The sequence below is a fragment of the Mesoplodon densirostris genome, chromosome 6, assembly GCF_025265405.1.
Source record: "Mesoplodon densirostris isolate mMesDen1 chromosome 6, mMesDen1 primary haplotype, whole genome shotgun sequence".
In the NCBI taxonomy this organism is placed as follows: Eukaryota; Metazoa; Chordata; class Mammalia; order Artiodactyla; family Ziphiidae; genus Mesoplodon; species Mesoplodon densirostris.
The window spans coordinates 76,486,370-76,506,084 of record NC_082666.1 but is presented as its reverse complement, the minus strand read 5'-3'; the positions used below and the strand labels follow the sequence as shown (position 1 = coordinate 76,506,084).

General features: G+C 39.3%; 2 protein-coding genes across 2 annotated transcripts in view; both read right to left on the bottom strand.

The window, feature by feature from the left end:
• PIP5K1B (phosphatidylinositol-4-phosphate 5-kinase type 1 beta) overlaps window positions 1–19,715 on the bottom strand; it is a 214,206-nt gene that overhangs the window by 126,863 nt on the left and 67,628 nt on the right. Inside the window, exons 5-6 of the mRNA XM_060102269.1 lie at window positions 18,554–18,706; window positions 3,098–3,397 (exon numbers count right to left, since the gene is read on the bottom strand). Coding sequence (XP_059958252.1) covers window positions 3,098–3,397; window positions 18,554–18,706 — 453 coding nt within the window. The remainder of the gene's footprint in view (window positions 1–3,097; window positions 3,398–18,553; window positions 18,707–19,715) is intronic.
• Window positions 10,758–12,380, bottom strand: LOC132492057 (M-phase inducer phosphatase 3-like). The gene is given in 2 exon segments (XM_060101240.1): window positions 10,758–11,125; window positions 11,127–12,380. Coding segments are annotated over 2 exon segments (1,368 nt in total). The 5' UTR covers window positions 12,242–12,380; the 3' UTR covers window positions 10,758–10,872.

Below are 19,715 nucleotides of genomic sequence, written 5' to 3'. Positions count from 1 at the left end.
AGTCCCCTGCCTGACTTGTTTCTAGAACCTTAGCAGCACTGCCTCACTCAGAGGATTGTTAACAGCAGAGATTCCCGATGGTTTGGGGCCGGTGCCAGCCCCAGGGTGAACTTACATCCTCCCTGCATCTCCCCAGCACCTCATCTGGTGCTAAAGCTCAGTTCTGCAAAGTGAGGGAAATGTCAGGGTAAGAGATGCTGTGGGCAATGCCAACCACACAGCCTATTCCAGCCCTTCAGAGGATGACCTGAAGAAAGAGAGATGAGTCTGCTCGGCCCTAGGATGGGGGTCGTTAGCCCGGGGTAGGGAGCAGGTAGAGAGACGATGGGCTGCAAGGGATTCATGAACTGGAGTGTGAGTGGGCATTTTTCTGGGGAGACAGTTCACAGCTTTCATCAGTTTTACAAAGAGGCCCATGACTATTAAATATTAAGACCTACCATTCCAGAAAAGTGCCTTCCTCCAGGTAGCTCTGATCTGAGAATCAGCTGCTGACTCCAGATCACAGAGGTCTTGGTCATACAGTCAAGGCAGATCACAGAAGGGACTCAGGGTCCCCCGCAGCATGCCATTCCCATGCTCCAACTCCACCCCAAGAAAAGCCTTTCTGATGTGCGCAATTTAAGGAAGTTTCATGATCTGTGTCTTTGACAAGTTCAAATGCAATGAAAGAGAGGGAGTTAGGCTTAGGATACCTCCACATTGACCTTTATGTGCCTTAGCACAACAAATCCTCAAAAAATAAAAAATAAAAAGGCAAATCCCCAGGGTCTCATTCCTGACGCAGAGTCATGTTTGACCTTGTTCTATCAGGATTGGGTTTAGGAAATGCTAATAAACAGACAAATCCTGTGCAATGGCTTTTTACATTTGACCTTTCCTTTTTTTTCTGGCATAGGAGCCTGTGGCTTTAGAAAACAGCAGAAAAAGGGCTTTCCATATTCAAGAGGCAAGAAATGCATACACACACACAAAGAGAAAGCAAATCTAAAACTGTTTGAAACCCTGGGGAACTGAGAGTCACTTTTCACCCACATCCTGTCAGGGTTGAAAAGCACAGGAAAAGGTTTCTCCTAAAATGTGTGTATATTTTATTTTTTCTTTTTTAAAGAAAAACAAGAGTCACTCATATGCACCCAGATATCTGAATAGATCAGCTGGATATTTTTTTGTTTGCTTGGTTCCCACTGTTCTTCCCATGACTTCTGAAAAGATAGTTTAAAAAAAATCCCCACGTTGAATCTTTAAATTTCAATCGTTAAGAGCACATGCTTTGTCCCCAAACAGTGGGCTCTGCCACTGACTTGCTAGGTGATGCTGGACAGGTTTGTTAACCGTTTTAAGAACCTAATTATTCACCAATTAAAATGGGAGTATGAATGGTACTGATGTCAAAGGGTGGCTGAGATAATTAAAAGAAATAATGCATTAAGAAATCTTAGGCTATTAAGTTTAGTCAGTCAAACAGAGAAAGACAAATATCATAGGGTATCACTTATATGTGGAATCTAAAAAAATGATACAAATGAACTTATTTACAAAACAGAAATAGACTGACAGAAAACAAACTTATGGTCACCAAAGGGGAAAGGGGGGGAGGGATAAATTAGGAGTTTGGGATTAACATATACACACTATTATATATAAAACAGGTAAACAACAAGGACCTACTATATAGAACGGGGAACTATACTCAATAACTTCTAATAACCTATAATGGAAAAGAATCTGAAAAAGAATATATATATACATATATGTATAACTGAATCACTTTGCCATACATTTGAAACTAACACAACATTGTAAGTTAACTATACTTCAATTTAAAAACAAAGGAAAATATCTTAGGCTAGCTTGGTAAACTCGAAGCATCAATGAATGGCATCTAAAGGACAGGAGCTGTGGAGTAAATCCTCTACCGATGAAACAAACAATTCCAAGGACACATCTTTATGCATTACCATAGATGTTTTAACACACAGAAAGAAAAAACCCAGCAACAGTGGGGCTGTGTTTCTCATTGAGGATTCCCCATTTTATACATTACATGCGGTGGTTAGACTGCCTTCTTCACCTTCAGGTGAGCTCGAGTCTGGCAGAGAAGGGACCCTCCCTCCCCTGTAACAAGGTGCGTCATCTGACCAAGTCCACAGAAGGCCCAGGAAGCCAAGGCACACCCCATATTTCCCAGTGATCAGGCCCCATGAGTCCTATTCTCTACTCCAGAAAGCCCTGGTCAGGCCTGGACCCAACCCTGCACCAGCACGCCTTCAGCCCATCTCCAACAGGCCCAACTCAGCTGAGAACCTGCATGGTTCTCCTAAGTTCATCTGGGCCAGGAAATAACATTCCTGAGAATCTGTTAATCAAATGATCATCATCCTTCAGAACCTAGCAGAGTTGCATTTTCATCTATTTCTCCAAAAGGGCTTTTACCTACTTTCTGTAAATTGACCATGTCAGAAAAATTTATCCTAGACTTCGGTTTTACTTTTTCTTTTTTTCTTTTTTTCTCACGCATTGCTGGCTGGGGGGAACTCCTCCTCCTTTTGACAATCGCTCTGGCTCCTTTGCATGGAATGGTCTTTGCTCTGTCAAGCCTCATTCCTGATCGCCTCTTATTCAGATCACATAAAGCAATTTCAGCAAATGGGCCCACCTCATGGTTCTGCACATACAGTGGATTTCCAGGGATCCACTTATCAATCCCACCAAGTGCATTTTCTCTAAGCTTCTCTCCCTTGTTGGAATCTTACTTCATTCAAGTCTTGTATGTGGCTTTTCTCGCTAATCACTGTGTTAAGCCTAAACTTCTTTTCCCTCCACTTTAACCACCCTTCCCCCAGGGGAGGATGAAAAGAAAAAAAAAATTCTTGCTTCATTTGATCAAAGAAAGCTGACTTAGCTTATTAATAAAACCAACAGACTCCAGACAATTCCCTTATCATCCGCCAGTTCCTTCAACAACAGGGAAGCATGGATCAGCACCAGGATTGGTAATGACGGGATTCCATGTGACAGTTTTTGGACATTCTTACAAAGGTACCTTACCACAGATGACTTTTCAAAGGCATTCACAGCAATGACATTTCCTTACCCGGCAGTCTCTCTGAAGCGTCTTCATGAGCGCATTGTATGTTTCTGTATCAAAATACAACCCTTCGTGCATGTCTTGCAGGAAATCTAGGTCCTTAAACGTGGGGTTGGATTTCTCTCTCTCTTTTCGGGATGCTCTTCGCTTATAGGTTGAGCCTTTCAAGTCATATGTAAAGTGCATTCTCATGGAGCGTGGTAAGACATTGTTCATCACCACAATCCTGATGTTAATGCCCCCTGATTGCATGCAATACAGTCCATAAAATTTGGGCAAAAGAGTCCTTGGATTCTGGTTTAAATTCTAAAAAAAGAAAAAGGAAAAAAATGTTTCAACTCTGCTTTTACAAAATAATGCTCCACTATGACGTGTTTTCATCTAAAATGATAATTAAAAATGGAATGTGATTATTTTTGTTAACGGCCATTGTTAAAATTTTGCTGTTCCTAACCTAGTTTTTAAGTCGGCTTATGGGAACAGCAACTTTATCATTCTGATCTCAGGGCATTAAAAGTGGCTGAATTGAAAATGGACAGAATGTCCCAAATTAGCTCCAACTAAAATCAGGCAAAGACGTGATTAGTGCCATGTGTGATTATTCTCTAAGGTAGCTCAAGAGAAAATTAATTGCTGGGGTATGAGGGATGAATATTTTTAATTTTTTTTTTTTTTTTTTTTTGTGGTACACGGGCCTCTCACTGCTGTGGCCTCTCCTGTTGCGGAGCACAGGCTCTGGACACGCAGGCTCAGCGGCCATGGCTCACGGGCCCAGCCGCTCCGCAGCATGTGGGATCCTCCCGGACCGGGGCACGAACCCATGTCCCCTGCATTGGCAGGCGGACTCTGAACCACTGCGCCACCAGGGAAGCCAGAACATTTAAAATTTTAATAGCTCCTGAGAACCTGTCTTCCAAAATGGCCAGACCACTTTACCACACTTTGCAAGATTACATATTTCCCACCACTCTTACCAGTGCTGAATATTATCCAACTTTATAATCTTTGTAAGCATGGCTGGTGAAAAATGACAACCTGATTTCAATTTAATTTAATTTATATGTGAATACCACTAATAACTAGAGAAATTTAATATTTTTACATATTTTTAGCCACCTCAAAGATAATTTTGTGTTACTATCCTTTGCTCATTTTTCTTTACGTTTTTGTCATTGTTGGAGTTCTTGATATATTCTGGATATTTATTAGTTTCCTATTCTATTCGGGGTAAATATTTTCTTCCACTATGTTGTCTTTTTTGCTATAAAAGTAGGGAATACACACCTATTTTTGTTTCACTTTAAAAGTAGGCAAAAAGTAAAAAATAGTTTACTAAAAGGCATTTATATAATGAAAAGTCTACTATCCCTAATCCTTCCCCCAATTCCCAACTTTTGTGGAAACTCTTGTTCCCACTTTCTTTCATTTTAGAAATATCCTATGTACTTATGTTAATTTTATACCTGGGTTTTTTTTTGTTTGGTTATACAGATGTTTTGCTTTTTCATGTAGTCACATTTATGTACTTGTTTCTTGTGCTTTTTTGGCTTCTTATTTAGCAAAGCTTTTTATACCTCAAGAAAGTTATAAATTTCTTCTACGGTCTTACAAATTTTTAATAATTTTGGTAATTACATTTGGTTTTTTTACTTCACATGGAATTAATTTGCTTCTTCCAGAAAGTTTGCATAGAGCATTGATTTGACTTACATACATCAAGAAATGAGTATCACAATAAGTTTAGTGAACAGCCATCATCTCATATTGATACAAAATTAAAGAAATAGAAAAAAATTTTTTTCCTTGTGATGAGAACTCTTAGGATTTACTCTCTTAACAACTTTCCTATACAACATGCAGCAGTGGTCATTATATTCACCATGGTGTACATCACATCCCTAATGCTTATTTATCTTGTAACTGGAAGTTTGTACCTTTTGACCACCTTCCTCTAATGCCCCCTTCCCCCACCTCCCGCCTCTGGTAACCACAAATCTGATCTCCTTTTCTATGAGTTTGTTTTTGAAGTATAATTGACCTACATCACTATGCTAGTTCCTGTTACACAACATAGTGATTTGCTACCTCTGTACGTTTCAAACTGATTACCACAATAAGTCTAGTTAAGATCAGTCTCCATACAAAGATACTACATAATCTTTGACTATACTTCTCACACTGTACATTTCATACTCATGACTCATTTATTTTGCAACTGAAGTTTGTACCTCTTAATCTCCCTCACCTATTTCTTTTCCCCCCACACCCCTCTCCCCTCTGGTAACCACCTCTTTGTTCTCTGTGTCTATGTCTCTGTTTCTGTTTTGTTATGTTTGGTCACTTGTTTTGTTTTTCAGATTCCACATATAAGTGAAATCAAACAGTATTTGTCTTTCTCTGTATGACATTTCACTTAACATAATACCCTCTAGGTCCATCCATGTTGTCACAAATGGCAAGATTTCATCCTTTTTAAGGTTAAGTAATATTTCATTGCATATGCATACCACATCTTGTTTTTCCATTCATTTATTGAGGGCACTTGAGCTGCTTCCATATCTTGGCTATCATAAAACAATGGTGCAATGAACACAGGGGTGTATATATCTTTTCAAATTAGTGTTTTTGTTTCCCTTGGATAAATCCCAGGAGTGGAACTGCTGGATCAAACAGTAGTTCTAGTTTTAATTTTTTGAGGAATCTCCATACTGTTTTCCATAGTGGCTACACTAATTTACATTCCCACCAATGGGCATGAGAGTTCCCTTTTCTCTACATCTTTGCCAACGCTTATTATTTATTGTCTTTTTGATAATACCCACTCTGATGGATGTGACGTGATAGCTCACTGTGGTTTTGATTTGCATCTCTCTGGTGATTAGTGATATTAACCGTCTTTTTCTGTGCCATCTGTATATCTTCTTTCGAAAAATGCCTATTCAGATCCTCTGCCGATTTTTATTTATTTGTTTGTTTGTTTGTTTGCGGTACGCGGGCCTCTCACTGTTGGGGCCTCTCACTGTTGTGGCCTCTCCCGTTGCGGAGCACAGGCTCCGGACGTGCAGGCTCAGCGGCCATGGCTCATGGGCCCAGCCGCTCCGTGGCATGTGGGATCCTCCTGGACTGGGGCACGAACCAGTGTCCCCTGCATCGGCAGGCAGACTCTCAACTACTGCGCCACCAGGGAAGCCCTGATTTTTATTTTTTATTGAAGTATAACTGATTTACAATGTTGTGTTAGTTTCTGTTGTATAGCAAAGTGGTTCAATTTTATATGCATGTATATGTGTGTGTGTGCGTGTGTGTGTGTATATATATATATATGTACTTTTTCAGATTCTTTTTCATTGTAGGTTCTTAGAAGATACTGAGTATAGTTCCGTGGGCTATACAGTAGGACCTTGTTCTTTATCTATTCTATATAAAGTAGTGTGTGTCTGTTAATCCCAAGCTCCTAATTTATCCCTCTACCCCCTTTCCCCTTTGGTAACCATAAGTTTGTTTTCTATGTATGTGAGTCTGTTTGTTTTGTAAAAATGTTCACTTGTATCCTTTTTTAAGATTCCACATATAAGTGATACCATATGATTTTTTTTTCTCTGACTTACTCCACTTAGTATGATAATCTCTAGGTCTATCCATGTTGCTGCAAATGGCATTATTTTTCACTTTTTTATGGCTAAATAATATTCCATTATGTATGTATGTGCCACATCTTCTTTATCCATTCATCTGTCGAGGGACACATGGCTGCCTCCATGTTTTGGCTATTGTAAAAAGTGCTACCATGAATGCTGGGTTGCATCTTTTCAAATTAGAGTTTTCTCCAAATATATGCCCAAGAGTGGGATTGCAGAATCATACGGTAGTTCTATTTTTAATTTCTTAAGGAATCGTCATACTGTTCTCTGTAGTGGCTGCACCAATTCACATTCCCATCAACGGTGTAGGAGGGTTCCTTTTTCTGCACACCCTCTCCAGCATTTATTATTTATAGGCTTTTTAATGATGGCCATCTGACTGGTTTGAGGTGATACCTCATTGTAATAGTTTTGATTTGCACTTCTCTAATAATTAGCAATATAGAGCACCTTTTCATGTGCCCATTTCTGACCATTTTCTAACATTTTTAAATTGGGTTGTTTATTATTTATTTTTCATGTTGAGTTGTATGAGTTCTTTGTATATATTTTTTTAACATCTTTATTGGAGTATAATTGCTTTACAATGTTGTGTTAGTTTCTGTTTTATAACAAAGTAAATCAGCTATACATATACATATATCCCCATATGCCCTCCCTCTTGCGTCTCCCTCCCACCCTCCCTATCCCCTCCCAGGTGGTCACAAAGCACAGAGCCGATCTCCCTGCGCTATGCGGCTGCTTCCCACTAGCTAACTATTTTACATTTGGTAGCGTATATATGTCCATGCCACTCTCTCAAATCATCCGAGCTTACCCTTCCCCCCTCCTCATCCTCAAGTCCATTTACTACATCTGTGTCTTTATTCCTGTCCTGCCCCTAGGTTCATCAGAACCAACTTTTTTTTTTAGATTCCATATATATGTTAGCATACGGTATTTGTTTTCTCTTTCTGACTTACTTCATTCTGTATGACAGTCTCTAGGTCCACCCACCTCACTACAAATAACTCAATTTAGTTTCTTTTTATGGCTGAGTAATATTCCACTGTGTATATGTGCCACATCTTCTTTATCCATTCATCTGTTGATGGACACTTAGGTTGCTTCCATGTCCTGGCTACTGTAAATGGTGCTACAGTAAACACTGTGGTACATGACTCTTTTTGATTTATGGTTTTCTCAGGGTATATGCCCAGTAGTGGGATTGCTGGGTCATATGGTAGTTCTATTTTTAGTTTTTTAAGGAATGTCCATACTGTTCTACACAGTGGCTGTATCAATTTACATTCCAATCAACAGTGCAAGAGGGTTCCCTTTTCTCCACACCCTCTCCAGCATTTACTGTTTGCAGAATTTTTGATGATGGCCATTCTGACCAGTGTGAGGTGATACGTCATTGTAGTTTTGATTTGCATTTCTCTAATGATTAGTGATGTTGAGCATCCTTTCATGTGTTTGTTGCCAATCTACATACCTTCTTTGGAGAAATGTCTATTTAGGTCTTCTGCCCATCTTTGGATTGGGTTGTTTGTTTTTTTGATATTGAGCTGCATGAGCTGCTTGTATATTTTAGAGATTGATCTTTGTCAGTTGCTCTGTTTGCAAATATTTTCTCCCATTCTGAGGGTTCTCTTCGTCTTGTTTATGGTTTCCTTTGCTGTGCAAAAGCTTTTAAGTTTCATTAGGTCCCATTTGTTTACTTTTGTTTTTATTTCTATTTCTCTAGGAAGTAGGTCAAAAAGGATCTTGCTGTGATTTATGTCACAGAGTGTTCTGCCTATGTTTTCCTCTAAGAGTTTTATAGTGCCTGGCTTTACACTTAGGTCTTTAATCCATTTTTTGTTTATTTTTGTGTATGGTGTTGGGGAGTGTTCTAATTTCTTTCTTTTACATGTAGCTGTTCAGTTTTCCCAGCACCACTTATTGAAGAGTCTTTTCTCCACTGTATATTCTTGCCCCCTTTATCAAAGATAAGGTGACCATATGTGCATGGGTTTAGTTCTGGGCTTTCTATCCTGTTCCTTTGATAGATATTTCTGTTTTTGTGCTAGTACCATACTGTCTTGATTACTGTATCTTTGTAGTATAGTCTGAAGTCTAGGAGCCTGATTCCTCCAGCTCTGTTTCTATTTCTCAAGATTGCTTTGGCTATTCGGGGTCTTTTTTGTTTCCATACAAATTGTGAAATTTTTTGTTCTAGTTCTGTGAAAAATGCCATAGGTAGTTTGATAGGCATTGCATTAAATCTGTGGATTGCTCTGGGTAGTACAGTCATTTTCATAATGTTGATTCTTCCAATCCAAGAACATGGTATATCTCTCCATCTGTTTGTATCCTCTTTAATTTCTTTCCTCAGTGTCTTATAGTTTTCTGCATACAGGTCTTTTGTATCCTTAGGTAGGTTTATTCCTCAGTATTTTATTCTTTTTGTTGCAATGGTAAATGGGAGTGTTTCCTTAATTTCTCCTTCAGATTTTTCATCATTAGTGTATAGGAATGCCAGAGATTTCTGTGCATTAATTTTGTATCCTGCTTCTTTACCAAATTCATTGATTAGCCTAATAGTTTTCTGGTGGCGTTTTTAGGATTCTCTATGTATAGTATCATGTCATCTGCAAACAGTGACAGTTCTACTTCTTCTTTTCTGATTTGGATTCCTTTTATTTCTTTTCTTCTCTGATTGTTGTAGGTAAAACTTCCAAAACTATGTTGAATAATAGTGGTGAGAGTGGGCAACCTTGTCATGTTCCTGATCTTAGTGGAAACAGTTTCAGTTTTTCACCATTGAGAACGATGTTGGCTGTGGGTGTGTCATATATGGCCTTTATTATGTTGAGGTAAGTTCCCTCTATGCCTACTTTCTGCAGGGTTTTTATCATAAATGCGTGTTGAATTTTGTCAAAAGCTTTTTCAGCATCCATTGAGAGTATCATGGTTTTTCTCCTTCAGTTTGTTAATATGGTGTATCACATTGATTGATTTGCATATATTGAAGAATCCTTGCACCCCTGGGATAAATCCCACTTCATCATGATGTATGATCCTTTTAATGTGCTGTTGGATTCTGTTTGCTAGTATTTTGTTGAGGATTTTTGCATCTATGTGCATCAGTGATATTGGCCTGTAGTTTTCTTTTTTTGTGACATCTTTGTCTGGTTTTGGTATCAGGTGGCCATCTTTGTCTGGTTTTGATGGTGGCCTCGTAGAATGAGTTTGGGAGTGTTCCTCTCTCTGCTATATTTTGGAAGAGTTTGAGAAGGATACATGTTAGCTCTTCTCTAAATGTTTCATAGAATTCACCTATGAAGCCATCTGGTCCTGGGTTTTTGTTTGTTGGAAGATTTTTAACCACAGTTTCAATTTCAGTGCTTGTGATTGGTCTGTTTATATTTTCTATTTCTTCCGGGTTCAGTCTTGGAAGGTTGTGCTTTTCTAAGAATTTGTCCATTTTATTGGCATAGAGTTGCTTGTAGTAATCTCTCATGATCCTTTGTATTTCTGCAGTGTCAGTTGTTACTTCTCCTTCTTCATTTCTAATTCTGTTGATTTGAGTCTTTTCCCTTTTTTTCTTGATGAGTCTGGCTAATGGTTTATCAATTTTGTTTATCTTCTCAAAGAACCAGCTTTTGGTTTTATTGATCTGTGCTCTCGTTTCCTTCATTCCTTTTTCATTTATTTCTGATCTGTTCTTTCTTTTTTTTTTCTCATTCTTCAATGTTTATTTTCCCATTTTAAAAAAAGGTGAGAGAGGGAAACAAAGAAGGAAAATATAGAGAAAGAAGATGGGCAACTCTCTCTTGAATAGCCAGAAGCCCACGGGGAAAAAGATGTGGCTGACCTCTGAGGAGACTCGAGCAATTAGTAAGAGGAATGCAACAGCTCCCTGAAGCAACACAAATCTCTCTGCAACCCAAGGCTCCAGCCTTATAGAGCCAGCTCCAGGACTTCCCACCAGCCAGCAGCTCTACTGACACCTAACCAGTCCCCAGGCCTGGGATTTCAGTAGTTTGGCAGCCTGTTGGTTTTCTGACATCTTTTAACATCTTGGATTTAGCTGCATAGAAGATGGCCTCTTTCTGCTCAGGGTTTCTACAGTGTCTTTTGGTGAGTCCTAGGCAGCCAGTGGGTGATCTGGTATCATGGGCTCACATCCTTCACCAGCAAGGCAATCTGTTCCTGCAGCTGCCGCTCCCCTTCCCATGCTTTGCTCTGGTTTCGACACCTCAGCAGCTCAGCCTTATGGTCCTGGTGATGCATAGGGCAGTAGCTCTGTGGTTCGCACAGCTCCATATATTCTGGAAAGAAGTCTCTGTAGCCCCCTCTGAGGATATACAGCTCTGGGTAGTACAGTGCAGGATACTGGTTCACAGCCCTATCCTCTTGTCTCAGAGAGCGGTACCTGGATGTGTCCTCCCAGGTACTCATATGGATAGCGGCAATCGATGATATAAAATTTCTCTAACAGACCCTGGAACTTCCCCAAAAGCAAGGCAGCCACTGTTTCTGGGTTGACGTACTTCAGATCTTGGTGTCTCCCTGATACGGTCGGCAGTGCACAAACCTTGGAGAAATCACCAATCAGAGGCCCCTGGTTAGAATCTTCCTCCAGCATCTGAGTCATACTAATGTCACAGAGGGAGACCATTTTCTTTATACCTAAGCCCTTCCTGAGCTCTTTGTGGCTAGAACAATACTTCTTTTTTACTTTATCTGGTATTGTGTTGTCCTTGCATTTTACCATCTGCTTCAGTCTTAGACTGTTCAAACTGTCTGGCAATAAAGAGGAGTGATACAGGCAGCTCCTGTTCACAGATGCCTTGGCCTCTTCTTGATCTTCCAGAGAAAACTCCATTAATTCATCTGAAATCTCCTCTGTCTGGTTTTCTCCTAGCTCTGGATTTTTATCTAATTTTGAAACTGTAGTAATAGGACTGTCCAGATGTTTCATTTCACTTTCCACCAAGTTTCCATTGTCCAGTAGAAAAAGAGGAGACCTCAGGTTCCTGGGTACCCTCCACTCCAAGGGCTTTGAAGTGCTGTTTTCATTCTCTTTATTTGCGGATGAGCTACATATTGCATCTTTCTTCCTGTGGCCATGGTCCAAAGCATTCGGAGTGCTAAAAAGCAGCTGTGCTGGGCTGCATTTTACAAGGTGTTGGTGATAATTCATCCCAGCTAACTGTATTTCCTCAGGTCCTGTAGAATCCAAGTGACCAGTTTCATCAAGATCTGAAGAAGTGGTAAACTGAGTGGCAGACATCTCCCCGCTGCTAAGATTCGAAAGATTAAGGCAACGTTTGGGGGTTTCTCCAGACAAAATGCTTAGGTTTGCAGAATCACCAAAAAGTTTCTTCTCCACTGGGGTTCTAGGGAGATCTGAACTGATGGAAAAGGAAGTATCTCTCTCCAGGAGCAGGTTTAATATCTTCCTCTGATTGGACCTAAAACTAGCTCCTGAGCCAGGGCTTCCTTCCTCTCTTGTAGATGAAAAGAATTCTGCAGACATGGTCTCCGAGTTCTCACTTCAGGAGGAAGAGAAATAGGCAGGTAATCACACACAAGCGAAGACTCTAGCAGAATTCAAGGAAATCTGAGGAAAGGAGGTGATTCGACCAGACAACAGCTATGCCTCTCGACCAGTTAGGCTGGAGTCTGGCTTCTCCGCTTCTCTCAGCGGACTGTCCTGATCTGTTCTTTATGATTTCTTTCCTTCTGCTAAATTTGTTTTTTTTTTTTTTTCGTTCTTCTTTCTCTAATTGCTTTAGGTGTAAGGTTAGGTTGTTTGAGATTATTCTTGTTTCCTGAGGTAGGATTGTATTGTTATAAACTTCTCCCTTAGAACTGATTTTTCTGCATCCCATAGGTTTTGGGTCGTCGTGTTTTCATTGTCATTTGTTTCTAGGTATTTTTTATTTCTTCTTTGATTTCTTCAGTGATCTCTTGGTTATTTAGTAGTGCATTGTTTAGGCTCCATGTGTTTGTATTTTTTACAGTTTTTTCCCTGTAATTGATATCTAGTCTCATAGCATTGTGGTCAGTAAAGATACCTGATATGATTTCAATTTTCTTAAATTTACCAAGGCTTGATTTGGAACCAAGGAATGATCTACCCTGGAGAATGTTCCATGAGCACTTGAGAAGAAAGTGTATTCTGCTGTTTTTGGATGGAATGTCCTATAGATATCAATTAAGTCCATCTTGTTTAATGTGTGATTTAAAGCTTGTGTTTCCTTATTTATTTTCATTTTGGTTGATCTGTCCACTGGTGAAAGTGAGGTGTCAAAGTCCCCTACTATGATTGCGTTACTGTCGATTTCCCCTTTAATGGCTGTGAGGATTTGCCTTGTGTATTGAGGTGCTCCTACATTGGATGCATACATATTTACAACTGTTATATCTTCTTCTTGGATTGATTCTTTGATCATTATGTAGTGTCCTTCTTCGTCTCTTGTAATAGTCTTTATTTTAAAGTCCATTTTGTCTGATATGAGAATTGTTACTCCAGCTTTCTTTTGATTTCCGTTTGCATGGAATATCTTTTTCCATCCCCTCACTTTCAGTCTGTATGTGTCCCTAGGTCTGAAGTGGGTCTCTTGTAGACAGCATATATATGGGTCTTGTTTTTGTATTCATTCAGCCAGTCTTTGTCTTTTGGTTGGAGCATTTAATCCATTTACATTTAAAGTAATTCTCAATATGTATGTTCCTATTACCATTTTCTTAATTGTTTTGGGTTTGTTATTGTAGGTCTCTTCCTTCTCTGTGTTTCCTGCCTAGGGAAGTTCCTTTAGCATTTGTTGTAAAGCTGGGTTGGTGGTGCTGAATTCTCTTAGCTGTTGCTTGTCTGTAAAGGTTTTAATTTTTCCATCGAATCTGAATGAGATCCGTGCTGGGTAGAGTAATCTTGTTGTAGGTTTTTCCCTTTCATCATTTTAAATATGTCCTGCCACTCCCTTCTGGCTTGCAGAATTACTGCTGAAATTTCAGCTGTTAACCTTATGGGGATTCCCTTGTATGTTATTTGTTGCTTTTCCCTTGCTGCTTTTAATATTTTTTCTTTGTATTTAATTTTTAATAGTTTGATTAATATATGCCTTGGCATGTTTCTCCTTGGATTTATCATGTATGGGACTCTCTGTGCTTCCGGGACTTGATTGACTATTTCCTTTCCCATATTAGGGAAGTTTTCAAGTATAATCTCTTCAAATATTTTCTCAGACCCTTTCTTTTTGTCTTCTTTTTCTGGGACCCCTATAATTTGAATGTTGGTGGGTTTACTGTTGTCCCAGAGGTCTCTGAGACTCTCCTCAATTCTTTTCATTCTTTTTTCTTTACTCTGCACTACATTAGTTATTTCCACTCTTTTATCTTCCAGGTCACTTATCCGTTCTTCTGCCTCAGTTATGCTGCTATTGACTCTTTTTAGAGAATTTTTAATTTCATTTATTGTGTTGTTCATCATTGTTTGTTTGCTCTTTAGTTCTTCTAGGCCCTTGTTAAACATTTCTTGTATTTTCTCCATTCTAAATCCAAGATTTTGGATCATCTTTACTATCATTACTCTGAATTCTTTTTCAGGTAGACTACCTATTTCCTCCTCATTGGTTTGGTCTGCTGGGTTTTTACTTTCCTCCTTCATATGATGCCTATTTCTCTGTCTTCTCATTTTGCTTAACTTACTGTGTTTGGTGTCTCCTTTTTGCAGGCTGCAGGTTCGTAGTTCCCGTTGTTTTTGGTGTCTACCCCCGGTGGCTAAGGTTGGTTCAGTGGGTTGTGTAGGCTTCCTGGTGGAGGGGACTGATGCCTGTGTTCTGGCAGATGAGGCTGGATCTTGTCTTTCTGGTGGGCAGGACTGCATCCAGTGGTGTGTTTTGGGGGGCTGTGACCTTATTATGATTTTAGGCAGCCTTTCTGCTAATGCGTGGGGTTGTGTTCCTGTCTTGCTAGTTGTTTGGCATGGGGTGTCCAGCACCGGAGATTGCTGGTCATTGAGTGGAGCTGGGTCTTAGCTTTGAGACAGAGATCTCTGGGAGAGCTCTTGAGATTACATGGGGCTTGGGGTCTCTGGTGGTCCAATGTCCTGAACTCGGCTCTCCCACCTCAGAGCCTCAGTCTTGACACCTCGCCTAAGCACCAAGATCCTTACATATAGATGGGTTAATTTCTCCAATCTAAAGGCACAGGGCGGCCAGCCTTCTGTGCTCTGCTCAGTCCTCCAGCTGGGCAATGTTCTCTGGGCCTGGTCGATATGGAGAGGCTCCTTTGGATCCAGGTCCACCTGCATGCCTTAGCACCTAGAAGAAGCAGCCAACGCCCCCCTCCTCCCTTATCCCCGCTGCAACTTGTCAGGATCCTGGACCGTCCCTTCTTTGTATATTTTTGATATTAACACCTGATCATGTATACCACTTCTGAATATCTCTTCTCATTCATTTTTCATTTTATTGATAGTTTCTTTCATTGTGCAAAAGTGTTTTTGTTTGATGTAGTCCTGTTTGTTTATTTCTGCTTTTGTTTCCCTTGCCTGGAAGCAATTTTGTGTGTGGGAAAGATCTGAAATAGGGGATTTAATTTTTTTCCGAAATGGGTAACCATTTGTTGAACAGTCTGTCCTCTCTCAATTGTGTTTAAGTCCCTCCTATATCATACAATAAAATGTCAAATATTTCTGGACTCTTTATTTGAATCCATTAATCTTTCTGTCTAGAACTGTACTAATGCTACATCTTTAATATTACTATAGATGTACATATTTTTGGTGTATGTTACGGCAGGCCCACCATTTTTCTTTTTTCCTGAAAATGTTTTGCCATTCCTTGTCCAAAAGTTTGTCAACTTTTGCCTTCCACTGTTTATTTTTTAAAATGCTCTTAAAATAATATTTCTTTTCACTTTCAAATGAGCCAGCTTTGTCAAGTTCAGGGAAAAATATCCTGTTGGAATTTTTTTTTTTTTTTTTGCGGTACGCGGGCCTCTCACTGTTGTGGCCTCCCCCGTTGCGGAGCACAGGCTCCGGATGCGCAGGCCCAGCGGCCATGGCTCACGGGCCCAGCCGCTCCGCGGCATATGGGATCCTCCCAGACCGGGGCACGAACCCGTATCCCCTGCATCGGCAGGTGGACTCTTAACCACTGCGCCACCAGGGAGGCCCCCTGTTGGAATTTTTGATTGGAATTTGACTGGATTTATAAGTTGGTATGGGGGGAATTAAAATGTTTACAATTCTGAGCTCAGGAATGATGCACATTTCTTCATTATTTCAGAAGTTTGTTTATGTCCTTGAATAACATTTTGTAGTTTCCTTCATATTGGTCTTGTTCATTTGTTTTTATAGACGTAAGTATTTGAGTTCTTATTACAAGAATTCTTTTTGGATTGTTGTTCATATGTTATATCTGCTTTCCCAATCAGAATTATAGTATGTCTTCATTTATGTATTTTTTCTCTAATAATAATCATTATAAATTATTGCCGGGCCTCCCTGGTGGCGCAGTGGTTAAGAGTCCGCCTGCCGATGCAGGGGATACGGGTTCGTGCCCCGGTCTGGGAGGATCCCATATGCCGCGGAGCGGCTGGGCCCGTGAGCCATGGCCGCTGGGCCTGCGCATCCGGAGCCTGTGCTCCGCAACGGGAGAGGCCACAACAGTGAGAGGCCCACATACCACAAAAAGAAAAAAAAAAAAAAAATTATTGCCATCATGAATGGGATTCTTTTTTCCCCCTTATAACTTCCAACTTTATATGATCTACATAATGGAATATGATAGATTTTGTAGATTTATCATATATCCCCCAAATCTACTGGATTCTCATTACCTCTAGAAACTACTGGCTTATTTTCTTGAAATTTTGCTCATTTTCAATTGTATAATTTGCAGAGAACAGTATTTATACTTTTCTTTTTTTTTGTACTCAAAGTTATTGATAGAAATTTTAGCAAATATGTCAGAAAGGACCATTGATGGAGGGCATCCTTACTTTTTCTATTACTTCCAGTGAAAGAGCTTTTGTTCTTCTCCATGAGACATTATGTGAACTCTTGGAGACTGATAAATGTATAATATGTATATGTTCATTTATTTACTTATTATGTTAAAAACTTCCATGCCAATTTTAAGAATTAAGAGAAGATACTGAACTTTGAGTGCCTTAATTTCTCCTCAATCTCTATATGGACAACCACATAATGTTCACATTTCTTCTTCTTAGTGGGATGAATTCTATTGTTTGTTATACTAGCTTACATGATTGGGATAAAATTACTTGTTCAGCTAAATTTTAAAATTTTATTTAATTTTAATTAATTTAAATTTAATAGCCATATATGGCTAATGGCTACAATATTGGACAATGTAGTTTTATAATAAGAGACTACTCTATCTAAGCTTAGAAGTATAGAAGTTTAAGATTTACTCACCTAGCAGATTAGTAAAGAGTGCTGTCAGTTTGATTGCCATTTTAAAGTATTTAAAAATCTGTATATAACTAGAATACATTTGAAAAGAGATATACCAAATACTAGTAATATGTATTTCTGAGAAAATAAATATAGTTGGTTGCATTTTTTTTCTTTTCTGTATTTTCTATTTTCTCTGACATAAGTAGATAATTTGTGCTAAAAAATATTTCCCAGTGTTGTTCAGGATCAAAACCTTTTAAAATCTGTATATGCTGCCCACTAATATTTTTGTTTAGATTTTTGATTCCTATATTTATATGTGGGACTAATTTATAGCATTTAATTGTTGTCTTATCTGATGTTGGAACTAAATAATATTTTTACATACTAAGTGGCATATCTCATCAATTTTGTTTTGAAACAAAGATGACAGTTATCACCTCTCATAGCAAATGAATGGCAGAACTGGGGCTTCTGAAATCCAAACTTCTTCCTGTAGCCATTCTAATCACAAAAAATTAATAACTGCTATGAAAGTACAAAGAAACCAGCGGTATGAAAATGACAAAACTACTGAGGAAAAGTGTTTATTTCTTAAAAATCTGGTCTAAATGTCTAGCAAATCCACCTGGGCTAGGTTATTGTTTCTTTGTCTCTAAAACATTACATGGAAGGCGATTACCACATTATATTTAACTGATGAAATCCTCAATTCTGAAGTGTAATGGCTAAGAATAGCTAATATGGAATGTATGCCAGTACATGGTGCAGGGGTTAAAGATGCAGCCTCTGGATCCCTACTGCTTGTATTCAAGCTCCACTTCTACAGCCCACTAGCTAAATAACCCTCGGCAAGTGATTCCATTTATCTTTGTCTCAACTACTTCATCTATAAAATGGCAATGACTGAAGTATCTAAGATGCTGTGAGAATTAAATGAGTTACTGTATGCAAAGCACTTACAGCTGTGTTTTAACACAGAGTTTAGCCCTCAATGAATGTTAACTACTCATATAAGTGCTATGTACTGCGGCAAAGAGCTCTGCAATGCATTGGTTCCTTTATCTTACATCCTAGATCCTTTCTTTATTACGACAACCATGCAAGATAGGTGTTTCCCAGCCTTCAAAGACTGAGGAGACTGAGGCTCAGAGCTTACCTTATTCACATAGTTAGCTGATGGCTGAGTGGGATGTAAGCCCGGGACTGAGTCAGTCAACAGCTATGCTCTACTACTCAGTTCTACTTACTTTTAAAAATCTATTCAACGAATGTCATAGTATACTCTAAATGCAAAATACACCTCACCAAAGAGAAGGAAACATGCCAAAGAGCCACTGAAAAAAACATATAAAAGAAAACTGTGGAGGAAAGTAATTAAACCTTAAGTCAAAGCTTTAATTATGTGCAGTTACTTACCATGTAATAGCCTGGCAGGAGCTTCTGAAGGAACTCTGCTTCTTTATGCTGAACTGTTTTGATGATAAATTCATCATCACTGGTCACAAAAAACAAGGATCCACTGGCTCCAGGGTTAGACAGCTCTATTAGAGGTTCACTGCATATGGAATACTACAAGAGCAAATAAATAAATAGTAAAAATACATTTAATGTGTATGATGCATACAAGGAAGAAATATCACCGTGTTACATATCTTGGCCATGTTAAAATAGGAAGCCCTCTCCAAGAGCTTTAAAAGGAGACTCCACGTATGCTAAGAAGGCTCTTTTGAGATTTCTAAACATTTACTTGATCCATTTACCTTAATAATTCTACAATGGGAAACAACATGCCCTCCTCCACTCCCAGTATGACAGAATCACAATCACCATATTTGTCCAATGAGACAACTCCAACAGTGGTATTGACCAAGGTGCTTTGTTTCCAACAAGTGCCCATAGAATAACAACAGAAGGTGTGATCCACACTGTGTATTTGTCACTTGACACCAACACCTATTCCCTTCTCACTATTTACTCTCCCAAGGGAGGTCATCCACTCATGGTTTCAACAAGGAAATGACTCTAACCTCTGAATCTCCAGCTCAGATCTCTCTCTAGGGATCCAGACCTGTATGCCTAACTTTTCAATAGACATTTCTATTTCGTTATACCAGAAACACTGCACATGTAACAAGTTCAAAAGCAAGTTCATCTCAGGCCTGTGGTTAGCCCTTGTGGTGACTTTGTAGTAATTAGAAAGAGGGAACTCTTTTTCCTGGCAGATGCAGCTCTGGACCAGATACAGGTTGGTGAATAGATGAAGGAATGGATTCTGGTCTTCATTCCTTCACCTTAGCCAGGTGTTCTTGGGCAGTGCACACCCTGTACAACTATACATGGTGACTCTAGATCATCTGCCTCCTCTCCCATCCTCCATCTTCTCCCCTTTTCCTCTATCTTAGATAATGGAAGCATCATTATCTTGATGCATCATTATCTTTATTTTGCTCCCCAAACCAGAAACTTGGGCATCCTCTTTGATGCCTCACATTTCTTCACGTTCCATATCCAGACTATTGATAATATCTGCCCCCTTCATGGCATCTCTTTTTCCAATACCCGAAGTTCAGTGGTTTCA